The following is a 27261-nucleotide window of genomic DNA, read 5'->3' on the forward strand; positions in this document are numbered from 1 at the left end:
AGAGAGAGAGAGAGAGAGAGAGAAAGAAAGAGAGAGATCCTTGTTCATACTGTACATGTATGTTTATTTTCAGTGTATTATTTCATTGATTCACTACTATTTTTGGGGAGTGTTGTTAATTCACTAAAAACGAAAAAAAAAAGACTGAAATCCTTTCCAAGTATTCAGACCCCTTGCTAAGTACTTTGTTAAAGCACCTTTGGCAGGTGGACAGCCTCAAGTCTTCCTGGGAAAGAGCAACTTGGCACACCTTTCTTTTGGAAGTTTCTCCTATTCTCCTTGGCAGAATCATTCAAGCTAAACCAGATTGGATGGGGAGCTTTGGTGCACAGACATTTTCTTGAGAAATGCTATTTTGGCCATGACTCCACTATCATTAACGGGATGAAAATAGGATATTGTTCCCTCGGTATGGTTGATGCTGCAGAAACTGTCATGTTTCCTCCCAGATCTTTGTCTATACACAATCGTTCAGGCATACAGTAAAACAGTGAGGGGTGAGACTTTATAGACAGTCCAATGAATTCAAGTAACACACACTAGTTGTAGAACCATCTCAAGGACCATGACAAAAGAACAGATACAAGTGCATCAGAGCTCTATTGCAAGTCTCATATAGGCCAATTGGTCTGAAAGGTAAATGGAAATGAAAATGTCAGTATTTTTTTAATGTATGAATGAATTGAAACACAACCAGCTCTCCAAGAATTGGTTTTAGTTTTGTCATAGTGGATTGCTGTGGATTGATGAGAGAAAAAATTAATTCATTGTAAAACAAGTCTGAAACAAGTCTAAAAACGCACTTTGGAGAAACGCAAAAACTACCAGCAATCAATGAAAAAGCAAAGTGCCAAAAAATGGTTACCTAGCAACTTGAAGAAAAACAGCACAGCTGTCAAGTAACGGGAAGGGAATATATTTAATTTGCCATCCCTGTGTCTCTGCTTTATATAGAAAAATGATGAACACAGCTGATGAAATATTGAGAGGAAATAAGAAAAACTAAAACATCAAAGCTACTACACGTACTGTAGCAACTTGTTTACAAGTGGTGATGTCTCCCAGAAGGGAATACCCTGGTTATTAGCAACCAAAAACAAGTTGACACAGTGTTGAGAAGACTCCCACTGTGAGGAGAGAGTTAGGAAAAGCTATGGTGGGAACTGCTTATCAGCTTTTTGAGGAGAAATCCACCTTTATCCAAGGCCCACTACTGACAGAGCAGCCAACACATGTGGCAATAAAATAAAACACTGAGAGATGGTGCTGTGTGCACAGCCTTTGCCACTGATGGCCCAAACTTATATTGAAGCATGAGCCTATAATTCACTGATTTAGTTGAATGCAGAAAGGTTGGCCAAACGTGACTGATATATGGTGAATTGCAGACGATAGAGCCTTCCTGCTGTGTGTGTAGGATAGGAGAATGTAACATACTAGTTCAAGGCCAGGTGTGGCTTTACTAAAGTGTGTAAGTAAAGCTAATTGTTACTTAAAATGTACTGCACTCGGCATGGCATGATGAAAAATGTCCTCTGTAACGGAAATGAAGACAGGAGATTCACTGACCTGAATGGCTTCTATGTTTAGATGGAAATGCAGGGCAACTCTGGATGGCTGATATGATATACGAGACGACCCAACCTACACAAATGCAAAGGATTTATGGACCAAATGCAGGAGGTGAATTTAGTTCAAAGCAACAAATAAACTTTATTATCTATGTATATGCTTGACAATACACAACATCTAGTTGTAGACCTTCCCCCTGTTTCTCCTGTTCCACGCTTGAAAAGTGGATCATGGATCTTTGTCCAAACATTCCACTTCACACGTCGTAGCCTGCTGGTTTTTACTTGAATTTTATTTGAATAGCATGGCTTAATTCGTTGTTGTAGTAGCCTAGTATTAGTGCCACACATGAAGGAAATATATTTGCCATGACGAGATTCAACTCGCCATGTCGACATTAAACTCGAAATTTGGAGAATAAAGTTGACATATCATGCCGACTTTAATCTCGATTTTTCATCTTGGCATAAACATAATATAGTTTAGAGAGCGAATAGGCTAGTAATAGCCTACCAAAGTAGCTGCCAGCCACTGAATCCGAACACTCAGATAAGTTGGCCGACTCAACAAAATCTTGTGAGGTATGGATGACTTATATTGTACTTCGCTTTGGGTTTAGCAACAACTGTAACTCATGTTGACTGTCGAGAATAAAGATGACATATCGATATTAGAGTAGACGTGATAAGTCTCTTATTTTATTGTCGCCTAGCCTACTTAGTTGCAAAGAAGACTTTGAAACAAACACGTGTTATTCTTGAGTGTACTCCTTACCTCGCAACTACTTTGAAACGTTTTGTAGCATAGCCTACATGGCTGAAAACATTTCGATGGCTCTCTTAATAGCCTACCATATGCCTAGGCTACTGTGAAAGCAAACCCCCAAATCTTCAGAGTTTTGGGACTAACTCATACAACAATTCTCCGTTGAACAACTCTTCAAACATCCTCAATCTCTGCCTCGAACACAACAAGACGGCTAACTTCCTTCAAACTTTGATTGTCCCGCGTTTTTCCGGTTTTTCCGGAAAGGCGTAACAGGAAGTTCTTAAGGTTTTTCGACTGACCTATGAAATTTGGACAACGTCCTTTACGTAAGATATTATACATGATACGTGATGATGTGACGGCTCAGACTACACGGACCACGACCTCTCAGGTTAAGGGGGTGTGGCAGAAATATGCTTATAGCACCGCCCCTGGGTGGAGAATAGAAGAGGGCGTGTTTTAGATAGTCACATGTGTAAACATTGTGAGCTCTGGCAGCCACGTGGTTTGGATAACGTCTGGGTTGTTTGACAGTTTCAAAATGACAGTTCCAGTCCTTGGGCTACTCAGAGCAGAACAGAATACAGACCTTCAAATGTAGTGGAGGAGTGTAACTTGAGTCAAGGAAGCCTATGTAATTATGCTTCTTAAATCATTATTGAAATAGATAATAGAGAAACTCTTGAAATGCAACATTTAGCCCCTATATGTGTAAAAATAGGCCTAAATTTAAATCAGCTGAGAGAATATATTGATGCTGTCTCATGATGCCATTTACAACACATTCCCAGATAACAAACTTGAACATTCGCTCTATTCCACTGCAAAAACAGAAAAAAAAAAATGATTAATTGAAAAAAAAAAAAAAAAATGTTGGAATTCACAATGGATGAATAGAGGTAAGATACTGTGTTCCTAAGTTTAGGAACTTCTAAGTTCCTAAAAGTTATGTGGGCATGGTTAATGTGTTAACACGGCTCTGTTACCTGGGCCAGTGGTTGGGGTACTACCCCCTTCCGGGTTAATGTGTGTGTGTTTTGGGGGAAAATGTGCGTGTGAGATTACGAGGAGGTGTGTGTGTGTGTGTGTGTGTGTGTGTGTGTGTGTGTGTGTGTGTGTGTGTGTGTGTGTGTGTGTGTGTGTGTGTGTGTGTGTGTGTGTGTGTGTGTGTGTGTGTGTGTGTGTGTGTGTGTGTGTGTGTGTTGGAGCTCCTATTTGTGACTGTAAAAGTGTTCTTGTGGCATGGCTGTGGCCGACAACAGTCAGCATTAAAAGTACTGGTTAATGTAAGCTGTAAACGTTACACTACTTTGGTCTAAGATAAGAGAGTGTTGGAAGACAAATCTGTTAAGAGTTTATTTATGAGCTTATGCTGAGCTGAGAAGTGATGGAAATTTTGCTGAATGGTGCACTGCCCCAAACATCTCAGCAGGGGAGCCAATTTGCTAAATGCTGCTAAATACCCCAGGTATTACCTTAGGTCTCTGAGAAAAGCAACGATTCAAGCACCCACACCTAAACATCGCTCTGCTCCCTGTGTAGTCTTTGGGTGCCTCTCATTTAGAGTTTATACGTCCTCCCTCGCTCCTCGGGCCTCGATCCTCACTGATCTACATAAAGAAAGATAGCGTATAGACTATCCCATTGTTGCCACCCCATCATTCTTTATGTAGATCAGTGAGGATCGAGGCCCGAGGAGCGAGGGAGGACGTATAAACTCTAAATGAGAGGCACCTTTTCCCTGCGTGCTACGGAAGCCCCATGATCACTGGCTCTGAGTGGCAGTTCCTGAGCATTGTACATTATTGGTCAATGTATGCAGCTAATGACAGATTAACATATTTAACATACACTGACCCTTACAAACAGGCATGGTTTTTACTCAACACTGCCTGAAAGCAAAAACAAAATAATCATCAACAGCTATCAATTGACCTGCACTAATAGTTGTTATGCTCCATATCATTTCTGCTCCATGCCAGCACTTGGCTTTGGCTTCACCAAATATAGCTCTTGTTATCAGATTGCCACAGTTCCTATATTAACAGGTCCAATTAAAAAGTGTCGTGTAAAGTGATTGTGTGAGGCCTTTTCTATGCTAAATCAGTGCAGATACAAAAGTACTTGACATTGGAATCTGTACTGGTCAGTATCATTAGGTTAATTTGTAATAAAGCCACAGGCACAGTAGGCTGAGTGCCCTCCGTGTAGCCCGTGACTGTGGTACGGGAGCCCCATTTTCAGTGGCTCTGAGTGGCAGTTGCTGAGCATTGGCCCCCTGACTAGGTGTGACTTCTGGCGGTGCAGGCTGGGCCCTCGTCCAATGGGCACCTGCTGCTGCCACCAGCGTCTGTGCGAGGGGGGAGGAGAACAAAAGGAGCCATTGAGCGCATAACAGCTGTTGCGCTGCTGCCTGCCTGCGTGCCTGCCTGCCTGCCTGAGGACCCTCTGCCCCCAGGGTCTGTCTGGGGAGAGTGTAGCCCGAGCCCCTCCCCCACACTGACCGACAAATCACTCTTCGAAAGAGGCGTGCTGCTTTCTCTGAAATGTTAAACACAGAGTAGGCACGAGTGGCCTTGAGTGCCTGCATGCTGACCCACTTCCTGCCCAAAATAAAGCAACACATCCATGGTGGCACAGGGCGTGAGGTACTGGCAGCGGCACACAGGAGAATTGTACTCAGTGGCCTTTTCCATCAAGAACCATTTCTGAGTGTTGGTGATGAAACAATCTGGTCAACTCTAATTAACACCAAAGGTGGGGGGTGCTCCAAATATTTGGTATTATACCATTTGAATGGCTGAAGCTACATCCAAGCAACAATTAGCCCTACAGTAATTATTCGGGTGGAAAATGAAAGGAGTAAGTGGCTTGAATGTCTTTGTCAGGACATAGTTTAAGCATATTGGAATAATAAGAATGGCTTGTGGTATCTCCTGTCAGCTCAGACTGTGAGCGAGATCGTGCCAGGCTGAGCCACCAGAGCACTAGCTAGTGTATAATGTAATGAATTACCCTTGTCTCAGCAGCATCTGTTGTGGAAATCACAGTCCCCAACACACCTCAATCCTGCCTTCCTGCTCTGTGAACAGATTTGACAGACACAGCATCACACTGACATCTAGTGGATCACCGTCCCATGTTCATCAGACACACACACACACCACAGGACCGCAAGCAGAGGGCACTGTCTGAGACAGCCATTACAGGCCCTGCAGTGCAAATACACCATTTTGTGACACACATTGAGACAACTAACTTCCTGCAAACATCTCCATTTGGCCCAACACCAAACAGGACCTAATATTATAGGTTGTTCTAAATATATACATGTGTAAAGCTAGATTATTTAGAAGGGAATTATTTTACAAATGACTGCTATATTAGTTAGAGCAAATGGAACTTGTACATATCAAGTTGAGAAGACAGGCTTATATTGTTCCAGAATTTTTCCTTTTAACGGTTTAGAAACATCGTTCAATAAAGCAGAATCACTCCACAGTAAACACACTCTTAAAATGAATATGACAATTAAGTCAGTAAATATGGCACATTAAATTTTCTGGACATACGAGGGAACTAGCTTAAACACCTCCGGTGTGAGCATCTTTAATGAAACCTTGAGAACAAGAGATCACACATGCTGGTGTAAAACATAAATGCTGTCTGAGACAGAGCCTTTATTTAAAAACATGACTGAAAAGTAGCAGCATCTCATTTTTAAAAGAACCGAAATAAAATGTTCATTTTGGTAAATTCAGACTCGCAGGAGAGTCCTCCCCATCGAGTCATTCTTAAATAAGAGTCCACAGTCTGAGCTTCTAAAGGTGGCTTTTCCTCTGGTCTGGTTTGGCAGCTGGTTCACTTAGTCCCACCAGCAACCTGCCAGTAATATCTTCAGAGTCCAAAACGGCATTGAGGCAGCATGGGCCGTACGACTCGCCCAAACGCATCCAGCCAAATCTGGGCAGGGTCTTCTGCGTTCATCTTTCCATCTGTCCGTATCCTACCCTCTTTAGCAGCAGTCAGAGCCTGTAACAGCTCTGAGGGGGGGGTTTCGGCAGGAGGTACAGCTTGGAGTACGCGTCCTTTTTCACCATATATTCAATCTTAAAATTTCCATTAAAACAGAAATCAATTGACAACTCAATATAAAACACAACCCCCAAAAGGAGTCAATTCAAGTCTGTTTAAAAAATAGATACCGACTTATAAAATAAAAAAAGTCTTGTGCACGTTTCAGGTAATCTGTGAGTTGTGTTTGCGTGTTTGCTGGGTGTGCCTCGTCCAGGCGGCTCTCCCGTTGCCAATCCATGGTTCGGTTCACCATGGGCCGAGTTGGGAGGGTTCAGGGCGCCACAGCGTCAGGCTTCTCGCTGCTGGGCGGAGGTGTGAGCATTCCTGAGGGAACAGGTGAGCTCTGGCTGCGCTCCACGTCCACCACCTGATACGCGTACACTTGGCCCTAAACCGCGGGGAACACAACAGTCAAGACGGGGGCCGCGTCAAGAATCAAAACCATGCTAAAGAGTCAGAGCTATTGTCGGTGCTCTGAAACCAAATACATTACATTAGCAGCTGGATAACACTGCACGTGACATTTGGGTGGACAAAGAGCAGGGCACTTACCAGCCATTCCAGGTAGGGTGCATGAGTCTGAATGTTGTGCATGTCTTCAGGAGAGACCCCTTTGAAGGTCTTGAGACCAGAGCTGCCTACTTCTCTGATGGACATGGCAAAGGGCACCATCCATCTAACACATTTCTCCAAGTCACTCCACGCAAGCCCTACAGGACAACAGGATCAAGATGAGCACAAAATATATCTAATCGGTGTAAAACAGCAACACTTGCTTAGAAACACCAGTAAAAAATATAATGAAGGTCTGTGTCACTATTAAAAGGAGAAATCCAGCAAGTTTATACATAGCTCTCCATTTCTTGAGGTCACTGTATGAACGATAGCCACAAAAACAATCGATTTTCCCTCCCTAGCTTGAATTGCTACAGCCAACAGAAAACGCAGCGAGAAAGCTACAGCGCTACACTCTGGGGGCATATCCATGAGCTTCCCATGAACATGCCCCCAGTGTAGCACTTTTTCCCTCCTGTCCCAACAGTACTCAGGGACCTTGATAAACAGATCTGAGATGTGAAATCTCGCTGGATCTCTCCTTTAACTGCGTAACAGCATTACGCACCTGAAACTTTCTCCACAAGTTCCAGCGAAGAGAAATGAAATAGGGCCGAGGCAGCAAGCAGACCACTAGAGAACTCCAGACTTCTAATGTCCAATGTGCACAGGTCCAACAACTGGCAAGGGGAAGAGAAAACAAAACATATTCTGATTAAACATCGCAAATCAGACAAAGCTGTAATCTATGCATGTCTGTATGCATCTGGTATGCATGCATGCATGCACGCACGTGTGTGCGTTTGTGAAAATAACTTCCCACACAAGGCCACTGAAAACAAAACCTCAAATATTACAACAGAATTAAAACGCTTAACCACTCCCTTGCCTGACCCATTATCAGTGCTGCATCAAGCACAGCAATGTGATTTTGTTACTGAAAAGCGTCGGTGTTCAGACTTAAAAGCATGGGGAAGTCAAATGTAAACATACCTCTGTAATCTGGACAAATGTAGTCTCTGGGTACTGGGGAAGGAGGACTTCCTCTGTTTTCAGGTAGGCCACCTGCATATATACGCTCAACCAGGACACTGGAGACACGGGACTCAAACTCCAGTTAAGCTCCTGTTTGAATGGCAGAACAGGAGACATGAGTATAACACCTAACTGCAAAAAATAACCAGCCAAGAAGCTACAACCCAACAAAAACTGTTCAAGTCAGTCCAACTTATTTACCTTCATAATGATGATCTCCATGGACAACATCTCTTCCTCCATACAGGCTCCATCAGTAACATAGGCAAACTGGTGCAGCTTGGGAGGGTAGATTTCCTGCCAGATCATATAGGTTTGGCATGAGGTCACAGCCAATCACTTTAACTCAATCACATTCTTTAAAGGGCAAAGTGTTTGTCTGTTAATGCTGGAGGCTATTCGTGTAAGCACAGCTAACCTCCATTTTGGCAGCAATGAAGAGACAGGAGATTCCGATGAGTTGCAGTGTGTTTTTCAACACGTTGGTCTGTGTGGCCATGAAACGGTCAAAGTAGTTCTGGGCCAGATAAAATGCTTCCCTGTGCAGCTTATATACTTCAGACACCTGTGAATGAAGACCGTTACAAAAAAAATGCTTAATGTCATGAAGACTAGATGAAGACCCATTAAAACCCCATCATGACATTTAACATACAGGTTTTCCATTGAACGGACAATATTAAAAGGAAGTCTGCCATTTCACCATGTTAACATAATATCTGCCCACATCTACAAAATGCTTAGTAGTTCAAGATGGACTAGCCACGAGAAAATGATCCCATCCGACACTTTCAGGTTGGGAAAATGAGTATAATGAAGTTCAAACGTCACTGTGCTTTTCCTTACTACTTGATTTTATTAACTTTAATACGTACCTCCATCAGCCAATCCAGAAGTATGGCTCTCATTTTAGGCTGAAGGTTTGGATGTCTTTCCATGACACGAGTATCATGTGTGTAGGCTTCATCTTTCTTCAAAAGGTTGTTCCAGACAACATCTTTGCTGCCCCAGCTGCAAATCAAAAGTAATACATGTATTTGTATGTATACCTATAGCAACACATCAATTTCTTATAAGCAGCATAGTACATGACTAGGCAAATGCCTCGAGAAAGCTCAAATGATTCACCATTTTTTGTTGATAAAAATTGTATTGCCTAGAGTAGACCCAAACATGGACATACTGGCATTTCAAATACAAGTCCTGTCCAGGAAGGATAGATCACAAAACATGCGACCCAAAACCCACATGATTTTATTTTGCATCAGGATTAGACAGGTAGGCCATATAGTTAGCCTGGCTAGCGCCTACCACTTCTTAAATGAGACGTGGTCTGGCAACCAGACGTTCATTTGAAAAAAAGCCCAGATCCGTTCATTGGGCATTTTATCAGGATGACTATCAAATGCGTCTGTGCATAGCTCATCATGGTCTTGCTTTCTCCCCTGTTCTGTGGTTGGTCGCCAACATCAGGCGGAAATGTGGGTGTTAGTTTCCAGACTGCCTTAGCTGCGTGATTGAAATCACCGCGCAAGGCAGGATGGGAACACCCAGGCTACCATATAGTAGCCATTCAATCACATACAACTCACCAAAGGTTAGGGAGTGGGGAAGGTCTTGTGGGAGTGACAAGAATATTTCGAAAATGGTAGTCTGCAAATCCCACATCGTTAGCAGTAACCGGTTCCTCGACTTCGTCAGGCGTGGGGATCCGCTTGCAAGGATCTGTGAGAGGCACGTCAGGATTCCAGCACGCCTGAGCAGGAAAAGAGGGATGAGAAAGATATGCAGGACACCCTACTAGATAAAAGACAAACACCTGCTGTTGGCATAGGCCTCTGAGCCAGTCCAAAGGAGACAAGGTAGCACCTGGAAAGAGTCTCAATGAAGTCTTTGAAAGTCTACAAACTGATGCATAGCATCAATGAAGCTAGATGCACGTCTGTGCTGCCAAATCCTATTGTTGGTACACCTATATTCAGTGGATGAAACACAGTCTGCCACTACACATACACTAAATATATTTGGTGAGGTAGGACAAAACACTGAAACGCACAGCACCAAGAGCCATGTTCTACTGGAAGTTCACCCTTAGAACTATGGTACCACAACCCCCCCCTCACCTGAGCTCCACATTGTTTCTTTTTGGTCATTTCCACCACTTCTTCATCATCTGGATCTTGCAAGTGCTGACAAATAGGAGTATAATATAGTGTCAATTACAGAAATGTAGTTATGTTGTGTTATCAAGAGTCCTAGCTATAACATGCAACCAACACAAGTGCCCCATGCTACAAGGCCATACTTACAATGGCAACATCTGCCTTCCTTTTTCGTGATCGCGTTGCATTCACCTTGGGGACATCAACTGCGAGATTTGCCTCCGTCGTTTGCCTATTATTTGTAACAAAACATATTTACATACAATAAGTGGAAATGTACACCATCGTGGATGTAAGGTTATTAGCCTACTAGCCAACTGGCTAGAAGTTAAGATCACAGCTGCAACTCCTGCAGATCTTTATCAAAATGGACGAAACCGAAACGTACCCTTTTCTTGGCATTATATTCCCACACGTGTTACTCTGGAATAAAGAGAGCCTGCGAAAACAACACAATGATTGAGTTTTAATTCCGTATATTTAAAAACATACGTTTCCCAACCCCCACCACATCATCATTCACAAAGCACAAAGTTACGCACAGACGCAATGCTCTAGGCGCGGGGAAGTGGAAAGAGACACAATGTTAAAGGTGGGAAAGTGTTTGAAATATAGGGACAAAAGACCCAAATACAAGCCTCTAGGTGGTTGAGGTTGTATATTTTAATATCGGACAAGCTAGATTGTTTAAAATGATAGCCAAGTTTTGAAAAACTTGGACAACTTCCCCTTAGCTGTTGCTAAACCCAGGAGAGTCAGAAAATGGCCGAGCCAATAAAGATTCTTCCATTACCAAAATCATCCCTCATTCAACATTTCACCACACATTCAGCTATAACAGTACTTTGTTAACAATGATTACTGCAACCATAGATTTACAGAAACACGAAAAGACTTAACGTTTCAACACTTGACCGGACGAGGGTGGCTCAAAAGAGTAGCCAATGATTCTTACCTCAAAAAGATGCTCCCGCGAAGTAGTCCAAGATGTGAATTATCGTGTAAAAATATGGGGAAATGTCTTAGAACAACATTATCGGTAGATTTGTGGCCTTTGTTAATACCACACAGCCCAGACCCAATTCGCTCAGTAGCTTACTTGTTCTGAGCTGGCGCGAGAAGTTTGCGCCTCATCTTATAAACTGCTCCAGTCTACGCAGCCATACAAAAAGGGGCCGTCAGGGCGGGTGATTTAAAAACCTCTGAAAGAAGATTCACTGAGACAAATTAGCATTACAATTCGCTATAAACTATAACACAAATGTATGCAAATCAGCTACTGTTCAAGTAAATACAACATAACACATCAATAAATAGTGTCATGGATACAATTTGATGTGAACATTTTCCTCTACTTTTGCCGGCAAAAAAAGAGGCGTGATAACGGAGCTGACGGAGGGAGGGCGGCACCAGGAATCCGGAACTGTTTTCTGCACCGCGTGGCTAGTGGAACATAGAAGTAAACAAAAGGAATGTTTTCTTGATAAAACATCGAAATCTTATGCTGTGTACATAATTTTGATGAAAACCATAACGTGGCAACTAGTACTTTAGACCGTTAAGAATGTCATATCGTCAAAAACGTTATGTAGGTCATTTTTTGACGTTAAATGGGTGCTCCCCATTTATGCAAATCCTTTGCTGATGACGACAGGCAACAGCAGGAGGAGGAATCTCTGAATTTTAATAGGTCCTTAAACACACATTTAGGTGGTTTCATGTCGTTTTTATATATAGCTTTAGATCAGGACTGGGTGAAATGGGAATGACTGCACAGAATAGGCTTAGATAACAAATAGGCCCAGTGCCTCCCAAACAAACTTTGCCCTGTCATGTGACCGCTTTCAAAATAGGGATAGCCTATCTTCATTTTTCGTCGACAGTTTAAAATGAAGTTTGTCAATCTGTTTGGGAGGATGAAATCAGTGGTCATTGGGATGATTCACGTCCGGGCTCTTCCAGGTTAGGCATATTAATTTAGATAATAATCTGCCAATCCGTGGATCATGATTATAGGACAATTTCCACTCTGCATGCTTTTCTCAACAGGCACCCCCTTGAACACTGCAACCTTGCCGGAGATAACCGAAGAGGCCTGTCGTGAGGTGGAAATTTACCAAAGAGCCGGACTTGTAAGAGCTATTGTGAAATACAGAGCTGCCAACTCTCACGCTTTCGGCGTGTGACACACGATTTTGCTTGTTTACACACGCACTCACGCCATACATCCATTTTCTCACGCAAAACAAAATCTGATTTTGGGCTGAGACTAGTTCGTTCCTTTTAAAACTCCCCAACGGCTAAGAAGCGCCACTGTAGCCTACAGTAGACTAACCCTATTCGTTGCATAGACATCCAAGTTTGCGACAGAAGGAGAGACCCACGGGAGAAAATCTCAATCTGGTCAGAGAACTATGTTGACAATGTCACAAATCATAGGCCTATAATTAATTAAGAATTCACTCTCTTAAACTTAACATCTTGAAAGAAATCAGTTTGTGTGGATGAACTTGATTCCCTAGCCTACATGTTAACTTTAGACATTGCACTGTTTTGTTTGCGGGAACGTGTGGATAAATGGAGAGAGCTAAATCATAGTGCTCACTAAAATCATAAAGGAACATTGCAAGACACTCATCTCTTATATGATCCCTGAAAGATTTTCTTCAACTTGTTAGTGTTTTGAACATGTATTTTATCTAATGACATAGAAGGCAAAATTAATTGCATCCACATATCCTTGTCATGCATCTTTTATTTCACTCGCGTAAAACCGTCAGATAGAAAGCCACCTCACGTTTTCTTAAAGCGACAGGCACTCAATTACACACACCACTAATGCAAACTCAATTAGACCTATGCCTAACACCTTTTAAAAATATAATAGGCCTATGTAAGTGTAATAGTCTTGAAATCAGCATACAAATGACTAATTTGTTTAGCTACTAATAATTATGCAGATTGTAAAATACTAAACATTATCAACAAAATATGTACAGTTATAAGAATTCCAAAATATATGATATAGAAAACATATGACTATCATTTTCTGTGTGTGTGTGTGGAGGGTCGAGCAGAATCTTATGGCCACTGGTGTGAATGATCACACAATATATTCAATATTATGTTACTGATGATTAAATCACCAAATACACTAAAATAGTTTTTAAAAAAGTATCGAAAAAGGATCGAAATCACAGCTCTTGACTTAGTATCCGGATCGAAACAATAATTTTGGTATCGTGACGCGTGCAGAACAAAGTTTTTGTCACCCCCGACAGAATCTCACTCCAAGGTTTTTTGAAAAGTTGGCAGCTCTGGAAATATGCCTTAAAAGATTCCCACTTAGAATAATTTACTTGTGCACAAAGAGCAAATTAAATCCGAGTCTTAGTAGACGAAAGTTGAAGTTCTGGAGACGTAGGCCTCTACAAAATAAGGCCATTGGCAAGACCACAATTTGCCAAGAAAATATGCTATAACATTGCTATGACGGGCAGAACATACATTTATTCTGCAGGCTATACTGGGATACAGTAGGCCTATAGGCTATGGGTCAATTTGCCAAGAATCACACGTATTTTAAGGTGCTTTGGATTCATGCTGCTCATATGGTTCAAAATGTAACATGACAGGCAAGACAATTACTATCTCAGTGTTCTTGGAATTATCATAGGCTTAATGTAGCCTATACATGAATGGTGTCATGTCAGTTTTTGACATCATGGAGGAATCTATATTGCCTTTGGGTGCATCCTTTCGGCCTACTGTAAGCAAATTCGCATTGGCAGAACATATTGGACCACAGTGCCTTGCTGGTGTCACTTTCTGGTCCACTGTTGGACCAACATCACCTTTAAATTATCTTTGTGAATATTAAGGAAAACCATAAAACTACACAAAATCTGCCCCCAGTGTACTGACAGTGGTCCACTAGCCTCTTTCTTTCTGAAATATTGATATAAGTCCTTTACAATTACTGACTGAGACATTATGTAGCAGATAGAGAATGCAATTCATTTGGCTAAGTAAATTTATGTTAAGAACAGCAAGCATCACTGTTTTCCAAGCATATTTGGCTTCTCCATGGCAGGCATTAAAGCCTGTTGTGATGGTCTGTCTGTAAAACTGGTCCAGATATATTATTAATTACATTATTTGGAGAGTTATATTCAGTGTTGGAGAAGCTATAGCTTTGCAAGCAACTTATAGCTTAGTAAGCAACTTTACACTGAAAGAAGTTCAATGATAAAGTTCCCTGAAAAATAGAAATGTGTTAACTATTATAGAGAGGCTAGGGTTAAACTGTGTTGTAAATGATGATCAGATTGACAATGTAAAGGTGGTGCGACATAATAATCTAGGAGAGGCACAGAGAGCACTGACCTTCACTTTGATATCACAGCGTTAATGAAAAAAAATGGTGTATCCATCCTGTGGTTCGGATCCATGTTAAAATGGTAGATTCGTTCTTGGCCCATCCTTCACCCATCCAGTTTCATGGACCTCCACTCAATTTTCATTTCCCTTCAGTCTGCAGTCTTCAGTCGTGTGGGTATTTGCAGGTTTTCTCAAACCAAATATGCGCACTAAAGACCAAACATTAGTGATTGCTTATGGCCAATCCAGAGGGCTTTGGGCAGATCCAATAGTTTTAAACTTTAACAGAGTACCTGCATTCAAGGAAGTTAAAGCTTGGCAATGGAAAGAGGCCAGACTCTCTGTACATTATGAAATATGTACAAGGATTTGGTAGGACCAGGCTACTACAGACCCTCAATTCATGATAAAACAAATTGTGTGATATGAAATAATGTTCTATGTAATGTTAATAATGTTAATGTAACATATCCTGTTAGCCATTGGATGTTTATAGGCCTATTGAGGCAAGCCTATAGTTAATGTATCTGTGCACTTCATTTGCAGGATGGATTGATAATTGAGAACATGCACGACATTCCATACACATTTGATGTTGGACCAGAGATCTGTGCCAGTATGACAGCAGTCTGTGCTGAAGCTAGGCGTCTCTGTCCATCCATGCCACTTGGAGTCCAGGTCTTGTCTGCTGCCAATCAAGTTGCACTGGCTATAGCACTTGCTTCAGGTGACTACAGAGAGGCCTCATTTCTTCAAAGTTTTTAACAACATAGCTGATGGCTCCTCATGCAACTAACAGAAAAACAATTATTTGTAACAAGGATGAACAGTACAGGTTCTGCTGAATGCAAAACCCTGTTTTGCTATTTCTTTGCTACAGCATTTGTGGCCTACAGTGTATAACTGATGCAAATTACTTGTCTTTAACCAAGGTCTGGATTTTATCCGAGCGGAAGGATTTGTATTTTCACATGTTGCTGATGAGGGTCTGCTGAATGCATGTGCTGGAGATCTTTTGCGATACCGCAAGAAAATAGGAGCACAACATGTACAGATCTTCACCGATATTAAGAAGAAGCACAGGTAAATCTGAGAAGAGAACCACAAGACAAAGTATCAAAAACAGGTTAAGGATGAGACCATAGAGATGTTTAACATGTAGGAAAATAGCAGAAATGGCATGCCATCAAACAGCAAGGGTAAGACCAATTGTGTTTCAGCTCCCATTCCATAACGGCTGATGTGGGAATTGCTGAGACAGCCAGAGCTGCAGAGTTCTTCCTCTCTGATGGGCTGGTCATTACAGGAACAGCCACCGGGGTTCAGGCTGATCCTGTTGAACTCAGAGGTGAGTCTGTGTTGTTATACCCAGTATGGTTCATTTATTACACCAAATGGTGGTGAGAATTGCTGTTATTTATTCTATTCTATTCTATGAGGAGTAATTTTAGGTTTGCCATATTTCTGTCACTCCTAATTAGGGTTAACTAACTGGATGTCAGTCTATTTTCTAGATGGCAGTTTGTTTTCTGGCTGCTATTTACAGTTCACATGCAACCCTGCCTCTGTGTGTTCTGTATGTCACCAGTGACTATGTTAGCCCTGCAGACTGCCAGGGGTGGGGTAGGGACATTCTCTTTGTGATTAATGTGCCTGGCCCTGAGAGATCAGGTGACATTTAGTACTTGGACAGTTTTGAAACGCATTGCTAACAGAATAACAGTCTAGTGCCTTGGGTTAAGTTCATCCATGTAATTAGTTAGTAAACACTGAATCCACAATTATTAAATGTATAGGCTACATATAGGCCCAGCCGGTTATATCTGGTGCTCCAGGAGAATTGCAGTTGTACAGCTTAGTACGTGCAGCACCAGATAACCAGCGCCAGTACCATGTGACAGGTCTTGATTGCCGACAGGCCATATTAATACTTTAATTCTTCTAATATGGAACCATGTTATTGCAATATGTGCAGAGAGTAGTTTGGCATTGTTTTCCCGAATTAATTCAGGTCTTCCATGAAAAAGATGGCAGCATTATGTTGAAACCTGTATATATCATTCAGCATTGATTGGGCCTTTCCAGATGTGCTAGCTGCCCAAACCATAGGCACTAATGCAACCCCATACTATCAGAGATGCTGGCTTTTGAACTATGCATTGACAACAAATTGTATGGTCCCTCTCCTCTTCAGCCTGGAGGATTAGATGTGGAGTCCTTGGTATCCAAAAAGAATTTCACATTTTGATTTGTCTAACCACAGGACAGTTTTCCACTTTGCCTCAGTCCATAAAATAACTTGGGCTCAGATAAGATGGCGGCATTTCCTGGATCATGTCAAAATGTGTTTTTTTTTTCTTTGCTTGCATGGTAGAGTTTTAACCACTATTTGTGGGTGCAGCATCAAACTGATTATAGAAAAAGGTTATTGGAACTGTTCCTTAGCCTACAGTATGTTTTCCATCACAGAATCAATGCATCATCTGCATTATTTGTATATTGTTTAATTATTTGACCACACAGGATTTCAGTCATGAATAACTTCACATCTTTACTTTTGAGGAACTCTGCCTCTTTGAGCTACTCATGTTATACCCAATGATGTTGCCAGGTAACCTAATTAGTCGTGAAATGTTTCTCCCTGTGTTTTCTTAAGCAGGATGCAACTTTTCCAGCCTTTTGTTTTCCTCGTCCCAACATTTTTAGATGTATTTCTAGCAGTCCATTTAACATTAGTGTATATTTTTTATAAGATAAGAACACATTTGTTTCAACATTTTATATGTTTTCTATGTCCTTCTTTGGAAATAGATATGGATTTGAGCGATCATGCTCCGTTTTTATGTACATTTTACACAGCGTCCCAACTTTCTTTTTAGAAATGCAGTTACTGACAGTCTAGGCATACTGTATGTAATGGTAGCCAGCTGGTACAGCCCTGCATGTTGAGTAAACCTCACTCTGACATCTTATGTGACATGCTACGACAAACTCTTCCATCTATGGGTTTCAACCTCCTTGCTAGCATGGCGCCCTCCTACAGTATGTCTGGGGATGAGAGTTTCAATCCAGCACAGGCGTGTGCTTGTTTATAATGCAGGTCATGTCTGATCACTAAAATTCTATTTCAAATTTGCTGCCTATAAACAGTGAGCTGTCATTGGTTATTTTGTAGGTCAGTCAGCAGGTTCTTTCACTCGTTCCCGGTCCACCTTTCATTCACTTAAGCATACAGTGACACACAAATAGCCTCATTGATTAGGAATGCAATCCTTCTTCTGTGTCGACAACCACTGACACTCTAATACTGCAAACCACTCCCAGCCTCCTGCATGTCCACTCTTGTGCAGACATTGTCACTTTTTCCGCAGCTGATGAAACCAAACCTCGGGATGTCCAAATGTACTTGTGCTGTTCAGTTCCTCATGCTAACTCCATATGCTATCTGTTTACTTATTTGTGCCTTTTGGAGCAGAACTTTAGATTACAGTTTTGCTCCTAAGTGCCCAACGACGTGTCCATGAAGCTGGCCCACTGACCTTATAAAGAGCAACCCTGCCTGGGGAGATAAGATGCTGTACAGTCTGGTCCCAGAGAGGGCCAGCCATGGGCACACGTCCCGCTCTCTGTCTATTCCTTCTGCAGGGTCTGCTCGAGCTAATATAGACACCAACATTGCCGGCTATTTTTAAATCCTGCTTCCAGATGGCTGGTGAGCATGCGAGGCTGTAAACACACAGGCATGGAGAAGAGGCCCAGCCCTGCTGCCTAGTTTTGGAAGGCTGCCTGTCACCCCCTTGGTGCTGCTCCATTAGAGTGGTTCTGTGGTCAGCTGGGGGACGGAGTTGCCAGTAGAACTCAATTTAACTGGAAGCAAGCGGGCCGCACGTGCTGAGCCTGCCCAGAATGCCTCGTAGTACTAGACTGTAATGATCGCTGTCAATCAGACATTCGTAACTATGTTGTTGTTTTGGTTTCTTTTCAGAGGTTGCACAGGCTGTGAGAACCCCTGTGCTGATAGGCTCAGGGGTGACTGAAGACAATGTGCAGCACTACCTCGATGCAAACGCTATGATTATTGGCTCCCATTTCAAAAGAGGAGGCTATTGGGCCAATGCAGTGGACCCAGAGAGGGTGAAACGGTTCATGGGAAAGGTGAATGAACTCCGGAAGTAAAGCAGTGTACAGTATTCCGTTCAGTGGCCTTGTATCTCTGTGGCTATTTTTATTAGATACATCTGTAAAACATGCCTCCATTCATAGCAAATCATGCTGTATTCTCATGGGTTCAAGTTAAAAAAAAATCAAAACAAGTTTATGAAAAGATATTTACTTTTTTTTTCAGAAGGGTGTTTTATCAAATATATATACTCAGTAATACAAAACGACTTTCACAAATATTTACAAAATTTTCGCAACAAAAGTAGCAAACATTTCAGACAACACACAACAATTTAGCTGAAGTGAAATGCATTTTGTACACTCAAACCCTACATAGTATCAGTGGTTTCAGAGGTAACTATTCTACTACCCGCAAAAAGAATAAATGTACTTGCAGATAATTAAGTTATTTTTGTTTTTGACACATTACGAATGAAGGTATCAATAAACTGTTCCAAACAATATGTCACTGTCAAATGAAATGTCTGTAACCAAAATACACACAATACAAAAAGTACATTTCGATTTCAATTCGAAGAAAAGGTGAGGTCAACTAGTATATTCGGCTATAAATTACAGTATCAGAATGAATCAGTATTGTACAGCAGAGTTTTGCAAGAATGCCACACAAAACTTCTACTATTGACACAATGTATTGTTGTTGTTACACAACATATAAATCACTACATGCATCACAAAAGATCAGAAACACATCATATGGAGGCGGTCAGCGTCATGTTGGGGCTCAAAGGTCAGGATGTCGGTGGTTGTAGATAGGAGCGCCTCAGGGAGAGCTCAGTAGTTGTAAAGGCGTTGGCAGGGCTGCTTGAAGAAGCCGTAGCGACGGTCAGATGGTGAGAAGCGAATCCTTGCAAGGTTCTGCCTCTGGAGGGCGTTGCGGGACAGCTTTCTGCGGTCCATTTGGGTCTTGCCACACTGGATGGTACTGCATGGCAGGGGACTCCCCCACCCAGCAAGCCTCCACGACAGGTGGCGTTTAAAGGGCACAGGCCTACAGAGATAGTCACATTATTACAGAAAATCCCCGAGGCTTATCTATCCGAAAACGTGACGCTGAAAATAGCCTCAGCACTTGCATTAGGCATGCAGAGCTGTTTTACGTGTGGTCTGGTCTAGCGCTCTCATTCCAGATCTGGATCAAAGACGTTTCGTGGCACGGACACACCTGTCTTACTCAGCTCAACAACAACTTTCTCCCAGCTGTCTCTTTCTGTCTAGACTATTCATTATACAGACACAAAATGCTATAAAAATGTAAGACCGGCTTTACGGCACAACATCGGCAGATCATAAAATTGAAATACAGTACATTTTGTCACCACACCAGCAGGCTTTTATCTAGTGTCCTCTGCATAGTGTTGTCACTCTAGACTCCAATGTACAGTATATTGGCTATACACAAGACTTGTGGCATCCAGAGCACAACTATTGAATATGGCACTCCGGTCATGACAATATGTAATATGAAGATAAACTAAAACACTGCTGGAAAATCCATAAGAGGTGTAGCTCTCTGTTTACCTGGGAGAACCCTCTTCATCTTCATCCGATGAGAGCTCTTCATCTTCCTCTTCCTCTGTTCTTGGTGACACCATCTTGTACACAGACATGCTTGGGTGTTCAATCAGAAGGTTCTCCAGAGGGTCAACATCAGCAGAGGACAGAGATTGGCCTTCTAAAAGACGGTGTTACATTTAGTAAAGCAATATAGTAGCTACTTATAGCAAAAAGGATAAAACACAAGCTGTGTCTAATCTTATAGATTTTTTTAGTTGATATAACTGTTTTTACATTGAAATTATTACATCTTAATTAATACACAATGTTTGGAGCATGTGAAGACATCAACACGCTGTTTGACTCACCATGAATGTTGATTATAATCCATTCACCGTCATCATACTCCAGAAGATCCTCGCCATTGTCATTCTGAGCACTGTTGACTCCTATGATGGCATCCTCCTCCATGTTGCCAAGGATATGGGAGAGCAACTTTCCGATCATTGTGGAGACGTTCCTGAGTGCCCCCTTTGATGGAACTCTGCAATTACCACAACGGTGAATTACGCTGCCATCTACAGGTTTGAGAAAGTTTTTTTCATGTTGTTTTGAGTCTGAACTGCATGACCCTGATTACCCTTAAGATAGGCATGTGGAAATTACAAATGGAAAGAAACATGTCCCATTGGAAAAATCATTGCATAATCATGAGGGAAAAGTAGCACGCACATCTCGTCTCATGTCTGGTTATGGCTCTTGGCAGGTAAGCTGACTGGCCTTTGACTTGGTATCCTTTACCCCAGTTTATTTTAATCAGCCACTCAAATTCCTCTCCAAATTTAGAACAGATTTTCATAATATTCTTAAACACACACCATTTGAATCATAATCAGAATATGAATAAAGGATACATGGGAGTAATGGAAAAACAGTGTTCACTCAGTTATCAACTCTGTTGTGTTTTACCCAAAAATGGAAAGCAGTCTCCAAAAACAGCCAACAGACTACAGCCTACTCTATTGAGACAGACACTAAGCTCGAGGTAGGCCTACATGACAGTTTGCATGCAACATCAGCAAGAATGCATGGCACTATCAGTTTTTCGTTTGGTTGTTTGATAGCCTACAACTCCTCTCCAATTGCAATATAACAACACTTGTCTATATGTCTTCTCTATTTGTCCCTAATGATAGACAAAGATGTAAATAGAGAAAACTATGTAGGCCTAAGGAAAGCTATTTACGCCTTGGCACGGGAAGTCAACATCACCAACTGTACTGTAACACGAGTCAACTTTTGGCAAGCCACTTGAACAGGAAGGGCTGATCAGCTGTAACAGTCTGACGACCTTATTTAAACTGTTTACCCGTATGTATTGCAAAGGCTGTATCTTATTGACGGCGCATACAACAAATACGTAGGCCTACTTAGCCGTATACAGCTTATCACTGGTTAATATACAAACTGTGTAAAGGTTGTGCATTTCAATTGTAGATTTAGCTAGATTGTTCTAAGTTAAACGAAAGGTAGGCTGCTGTAATGCCAACAAATTGAAGTTACAAGTATGTTGTCGCGGACAAGCAACAATAGAAAAGAACAAAGGACACTGGAAAATTCACGAACCTACAACAGTCTGTATAAAATCTTTCAACGGGCAGTTCTTGAACATAAAATGTTATAGTTATTAGTTACCTGTTGAAATCTTGATAACAATTCTTGCTGAAATGACGAGTAGCCTACTGATGTCTTGCTCCTTAAATGCTATGTTGAAATGTTCTCATATGCAGGTTTGTTTACCATCACAAGACCCGTCCCTGCTCGGTGAACGTCACTTAACCCACCCCATGGGTGGGGCTTCCAAAATGTAGCCTATCGACATAACATTCTGTTCCTGTTTACGTTTTCGCACTGGCAGACTTTCCGGTGTTGACCTTTCAGACAGACAGTCTAGATATTACTCTTAATAAGGTAGAAACAGTGAACTAACCTCCCTAAGCTGTAACCATCATCCGTTTGGTTGAGAAAAAAACAAAAAAATCTGCAGTAGGCTAGGGAGTAGCCTGAGAGTAGCCTGTAGCATAGCCTGTGAATGGCTATTGCATGGAAATCGAGAACAGTGGGATGTGCTTCTCTCATGCGAGCCATGATCTCTGAAATCAGGGAAAGTACAAAGCAGTCAGCAGAGTTGACACACACACACACACACACACACACACACACACACACACACACACACACACACACACACACTCACACACACTCACTCCCAGAAATCATTGCGTTATCATGGCGTTTCGAAACTGAATGTAGCCTAATGCACGCCAAATCGAAACCTCAACTTGTAAATACGGAGAAACAATCACTTACCGGTAAGTTAGCGTCATTCGTTAATTCTTTGAATTAGGCCTAAATAGCGAGCCGATGTTCCAACGGTCTGTGAAAATCAACATGCTGCTTCTGCGATTGCTTTTAAACATACCGTCCGACTCAGAACCTGGAATAGTCTAGCCTACTTTAAAATTGTTAAGCACGAGGCCTAGATTTGACAAACTATGTAACACTACAGAGTAGCCGATACATTCAACATTCGAAGGCGTATGTTGAGGCATGTTGAGAAGAATTCACTTATCGTCACTGTAGCTAGTGACATTTTGGTGCATTGGCAGGGGTAAAGCCTAGGCCTACTCTAAATAAACTTTTTGACAGTTCCAGTTTACGTTGTGCATCGGGTGTTGAAGTGAAAGTCCAATGAAAGTGAGAAAGAGAGCGCCCTTTCATAATGCATCGTTCTCCCTATTAGCATTGTCTTTAGTCAGTCTTTTTTATTATTATTATTTTTATTTTAGTAGGCCTAGGCCATTTAGGCCTATTAACATTAACTGCGTGGTGTGGAATAATTATGTTTAATTTCGACAGCATAACCATCAGCAGGTCTGGACAATCAAAACCTTCAACGAAAGTGACTATGCCTTCCCGAATGGACGATGTTATGGGCCTATGCTGTAAGCTATCAGGAAATCAGCAGATAAAAGTTGCACTGAAGAATTCGAGCAAAGGTGCTGCTGTTGCTGGGGGAACTGCTTTCATCGGAGGACTACTTGGAGGCCCCCCTGGACTTGCCGTAGGTAATGTGTGAAAGCATTTTTCTACCACCGTTTTTATTTATTTTAACCTTGACTATTTAAATGGTGGGAATGCACGCACACATAACCTATGCAATATAAAAAAGCCCGCAGACTGCCTGGCTCAAGTAGCCTACAGGCTTCTCCACTGACTGGCAACTCTTGGTGTCTGTTTTGTCCACAAGATGGCGCTGTAATGCTGTTAGTGAGCTTTCTGAGTTCGTATTTTTCCAGGCTAAAACGTCACATCATGATGGTGGCAAACAATGACAATTCAAGTCTCAAGTCCTGGGTGTAGATGACCTTCTAGGAGATAGAATCTCATAATGCCGAATGTCTATATAATGCTAAGCCCTAACTGGAGAAGGCTGGTATGATGTCTAAATAGAAGCTAGGCTATAACAGATCAGTGAGTGCACTGTGGACAGGATAGGGTTGATAGATTTGTTTTATAAACACCAGTCGAATGTGAAATGGATGGGAGGTTTCGGATTCCTGTGTCTGCTTTTGAGTTGTCTAAACATACTGTAAAAAAACGGAATTGGGTGGATGACATTTGAAGGGCAATTGGCAAATAACTAACTGCATAAATACTGTTTTGGACAAATAAAGTTTATTTAGCTAATTAAATGCTCAAAGATATAATCTTCTCTCCACACCAGTACAACAGCGTATATGATTGGGTATGGTAGACAATAAAGTAAATGAAAGATGACACTGCAACAGTCTTCTCTTGCTACCATTCATTTCAGTTCCTTAGGCCTACTGTAAGCCCCTTTCAGACATATTCGAATTTGGACATGTGGGAGGGTTGTATTGTCCGCGTCATTTGACCTAGATATCACCCAGGCCTTACTCTACCTGCCCTGTCTAGATGTCATGTGGGAGAACAGAACATAGGTCTGAACACTAAAGGGTAAAAGCCCATATACACCAAGTCAAATTTTCCGGACTAAATATTTGCACAAAATTGTGCAGGCTAAACACATTCATTCTAATCAGTCTGTAGGCCTACACACCAATGACAAAATTCTTTGGGATTCTTTCGGAACAGTTTTGTGTGATGCGAAAAAGAGCTCCTCACCAATCAAGTAATGATTTCGCAGGGTTCCGCTGATGTCAAGTAGAACAACGAGCAGGAAAAGCTGACAGAATGGGTGATCTTGCTGCTCATGATTTGTCTCATTAATGGGCCTATGTCAAAGTTACAAAGAGTTTATGTTACAGCAGACTCTCCCAGGTGTTTAAGAGTGTAAACTCCTCACAGACAGCTTTCCCCACTTCTTTCCACCATCCCGTCATTTCACACTCAACCAAAAATAATCACTAAAGCCGTGAACAGAAAGCTTCACACTGCAGATGTACATGAAAAAATATGACATTAATTTATTCAATGAAGGATAATACAGTTTTTTACAATCACTTTGCTACTTTTTTCAGAACCTTGATATCATTTTTCAAAACTCTAGACACAAAACTCGAAACGGTTATCACTTGTTGTAACACAGGCTGAGTAGTTGTATCAATTCATAGTTAGATCATTGTAAGGAAATGAATAGACGCTCATTTGAAATGTAATGTGTGAATCACATTTTGAAATAGTATAGTTTAGTGTTAAGTTGTATCATATTGAACAGGTGAGTTTTGTTGAATGAACAAATGATCTGTTGTAAGTGTATTGTATCCAAGCAATTGAGAAAAGGGTTAGAGTTTTGAAAAATTTGCATTTTGATCATTGGTTGTGAGTTTTGTGTCTAGAGTTGTGAAAAATTACATCAAGGTTCTGAAAATAGTAGCAAAGTGATTGCAAAAAACTGTAACTGGTAGGCTATCATTCTCTATCTACAGATTACTTGACTTTTGACGTGAGGGCAAAGGGTGGGTGGGTGGGCGGGTGGGTGCGTGTGTTGTGTAGTGGAGTGAATGGGTGCACTGATGAGTCCAACCAACTCCTATGTGTTCCGTCAGTGGTACGACTGCCCAATATATCAAAAGTATAATGCACAAGGCATGGGATGGGAAGGATGACTGTTAGCTTTCATTTCCCCAGCACCTCTCAAGCCAATCCACGGTCCCATGAATGAACAAAGGCTATAATTTTGATTTTTTAATTTTAATTTTACCTTCTGTCTTGGCTTACATTTCCATCATTCATTCAGAAGTCAGTAGGCTATATAGCTTATTGCGTGAACCTGCGTGATGTGAGCACGAAATAGAATGCAAATATGCATTTTTGCACCGTAATTTGCATCATATCTGGTGTGTACGGGCCTTTGAATCACAAGTAAATTTGCACACTTGTTGTGTGAAGCTGATTGTGTCCACTTGTTTTAACCATAGTTTTTAAGGTTATGACTTAATAATCAAATTCATCCATTTATTCTTGTTCATCGCATATTCACTACTCACTTTCACCAGAGATGGTTTATAGAGTAACTAGACAATCATTGCCGGCACTATTTGCAGACAGGAAGGCTGCTACCTACCCTCCAGACTAAATACAGGTATTTAAAAACAATCTTTTGGTGATTTATTGTGATCTCACAATGAAAACAATGAGGGAAAATCCAACCTTGAAGAAGAGCAAATGTATTTGGAGAAAAAGGAAAATATCATAAATAAATAAATGAAAACATGTTGCTCACAATTGTTTGCACCCCTAGAAAATCTAAAAAATAGGTGCTTTGTTGAAAATGCCAATATTTACAGTTAAGACAAGAATTAACAGGTTCTAATCAACTGGAAATGTGACAAACATGCTAGGACGAAGACCCATGGTGAACCTACAGTATATGTGCACCATACTATGGCCGTAGCCTATTGTGCGTCAACCTCCTCACCTGAACCACCCGGGAATCTTTACCCCGGTATGAACAAGACTCACCCAGACCATGTCTGTGCGTGAGGGTCATGTTTCAACACCCAAGTCCACGTGAGATCCAGGCCCAATTGCCAGGGCCTCTATCGTCCGGACGTCATGTCTGAAAGCGGTGTGCTGATGCTGTGACTCTGTCCTGACAGGGGGTGCCGTGGGGGGACTCCTCGGTTGCTGGATGACCAGTGGGCAGTTTAAGCCCCTCCCACAAATACTCTTGGAGCTGCCACCCAACCAGCAGCAGAAGCTCTACTCTGACATCATGTCCGTGCTTGGCTCGTTGGACTGGACGGACGTGGCACAGCTGACCGCGCTGGTCATGGGGAACGCCACGCTCCAGCAGCAGGTAGTAGCCGCGCTGCTCAGCTTTGCCACCAATGAGCTGAAAGCTCAAGTACAGTACGGAGACTGACCATCAGAGGACTGCGCAGGAGAGGGTGAACACAACTGACCTACTTACTGGAACAAATGTGATGCTTACAGTACAGTTTTCATGAGCTGCTTTAAGAAGGCAAAGACAATGCAGAACTTTGTTTTTTTTCCCCCACCAAAATGCCTGCTGCCTATTTAATGTTCTCTTCAAATCATGCTCATAATTCATCATGTGTCTCATCATGTGTATGTAAGAGTCATTGTAGCAACTAAGGAACTGAGACTTGTCTCTTTGGCTTAGAATGTTATTAGTGAAGCACCATACAACACATAAATTAAAAAAAAAAAACAAGTGCCTCACTCCTCAAGACAATGTTGATATTACTTTACATAGCAGTAAAGTCAATTCTTGGAAAGGATATGTTTTTGTAATTTTTGTATTGTAATTATCAGATACGGGTTTTGGATTTTACATACTTCTAGTTTGAAAATATATAGATTTGGGATTGTGTATTAAATTCAATATCTGAAGACAAATGAGTCATGATTCATTTTTTTGATAAATGGATGGGGAATTACGGTAACCATCGCCACTTCCACTGTGCCATCGTTGGTATCCTCTCCTGTGCTCGTCATGATTCCTACCGAAAGCTAGAGACAG

The 27261-nt window shown here is 41.6% G+C and overlaps 4 protein-coding genes across 6 annotated transcripts; 2 read left to right on the plus strand and 2 right to left on the minus strand.

Moving 5' to 3' along the window:
* Positions 1-5989: 5989 nt before the first annotated feature.
* Positions 5990-11461, minus strand: ccne1 (cyclin E1). The gene is made up of 12 exons (XM_062549738.1): positions 11125-11461; positions 10558-10608; positions 10317-10401; positions 10131-10196; positions 9600-9763; positions 8883-9018; positions 8426-8572; positions 8209-8304; positions 7966-8097; positions 7541-7652; positions 6970-7127; positions 5990-6805 (listed from the first exon to the last, which is right to left on the minus strand). Exons 2-12 carry the CDS (start codon positions 10569-10571, stop codon positions 6689-6691), a joined length of 1227 nt encoding a protein of 408 aa, XP_062405722.1. The 5' UTR covers positions 10572-10608; positions 11125-11461; the 3' UTR covers positions 5990-6688.
* A 514-nt stretch (positions 11462-11975) lies between these two features.
* On the plus strand, positions 11976-18741 carry zgc:162297 (uncharacterized protein LOC555865 homolog). The gene is made up of 6 exons (XM_062549739.1): positions 11976-12131; positions 12219-12301; positions 15096-15276; positions 15482-15632; positions 15770-15897; positions 18535-18741. The coding sequence occupies exons 1-6, from the start codon at positions 12059-12061 to the stop codon at positions 18723-18725; spliced, it is 807 nt and encodes a 268-aa protein (XP_062405723.1). The 5' UTR covers positions 11976-12058; the 3' UTR covers positions 18726-18741.
* Positions 18742-19500: 759 nt separating this feature from the next.
* si:ch211-260e23.9 (uncharacterized protein LOC555795 homolog) lies at positions 19501-22082 on the minus strand. Of its 3 annotated transcripts, none has more exons than XM_062549742.1 (4): positions 21924-22082; positions 20597-20772; positions 20253-20403; positions 19501-19722 (listed from the first exon to the last, which is right to left on the minus strand). In XM_062549742.1, the coding sequence occupies exons 2-4, from the start codon at positions 20733-20735 to the stop codon at positions 19506-19508; spliced, it is 507 nt and encodes a 168-aa protein (XP_062405726.1). In that variant the 5' UTR covers positions 20736-20772; positions 21924-22082; the 3' UTR covers positions 19501-19505. The 3 variants fall into 3 exon arrangements, with proteins under 3 accessions (XP_062405726.1, XP_062405724.1, XP_062405725.1); XM_062549740.1 differs by having other exon boundaries at positions 20253-20406; positions 21924-22081; XM_062549741.1 differs by having other exon boundaries at positions 20253-20406; positions 20597-20806; positions 21924-22003.
* A 329-nt stretch (positions 22083-22411) lies between these two features.
* On the plus strand, positions 22412-27137 carry LOC134096004 (protein C19orf12 homolog). Its single transcript, XM_062549743.1, has 3 exons — positions 22412-22600; positions 23148-23356; positions 26375-27137. Exons 2-3 carry the CDS (start codon positions 23197-23199, stop codon positions 26638-26640), a joined length of 426 nt encoding a protein of 141 aa, XP_062405727.1. The 5' UTR covers positions 22412-22600; positions 23148-23196; the 3' UTR covers positions 26641-27137.
* The last annotated feature ends 124 nt before the right edge of the window (positions 27138-27261 follow it).

Source organism: Sardina pilchardus, chromosome 11 (genome assembly GCF_963854185.1).
Source record: "Sardina pilchardus chromosome 11, fSarPil1.1, whole genome shotgun sequence".
Taxonomy (NCBI): Eukaryota; Metazoa; Chordata; class Actinopteri; order Clupeiformes; family Clupeidae; genus Sardina; species Sardina pilchardus.

Coding starts and splice junctions, on each gene's coding strand:
- ccne1 (XM_062549738.1), bottom strand. Junction 9,764..10,130: donor AGAAACAATGTGGAGCTCAG/GTGAGGGGGGGG, acceptor TTTCCTGCTCAG/GCGTGCTGGAATCCTGACGT. Junction 9,019..9,599: donor TCCCCACTCCCTAACCTTTG/GTGAGTTGTATG, acceptor TTTGATTTGCAG/CTGGGGCAGCAAAGATGTTG.
- zgc:162297 (XM_062549739.1), top strand. CDS start 12,059: ATGAAGTTTGTCAATCTGTTTGGGAGGATGAAATCAGTGGTCATTGGG. Junction 12,132..12,218: donor TCACGTCCGGGCTCTTCCAG/GTTAGGCATATT, acceptor TTTTCTCAACAG/GCACCCCCTTGAACACTGCA. Junction 12,302..15,095: donor TTTACCAAAGAGCCGGACTT/GTAAGAGCTATT, acceptor CTTCATTTGCAG/GATGGATTGATAATTGAGAA.
- si:ch211-260e23.9 (XM_062549740.1), bottom strand. CDS start 20,735: ATGATCGGAAAGTTGCTCTCCCATATCCTTGGCAACATGGAGGAGGAT. Junction 20,407..20,596: donor GATTATAATCAACATTCATG/GTGAGTCAAACA, acceptor ACCGTCTTTTAG/AAGGCCAATCTCTGTCCTCT. Junction 19,723..20,252: donor GATGAAGAGGGTTCTCCCAG/GTAAACAGAGAG, acceptor CTATCTCTGTAG/GCCTGTGCCCTTTAAACGCC.
- LOC134096004 (XM_062549743.1), top strand. CDS start 23,197: ATGCCTTCCCGAATGGACGATGTTATGGGCCTATGCTGTAAGCTATCA. Junction 23,357..26,374: donor CCCCCCTGGACTTGCCGTAG/GTAATGTGTGAA, acceptor CTGTCCTGACAG/GGGGTGCCGTGGGGGGACTC.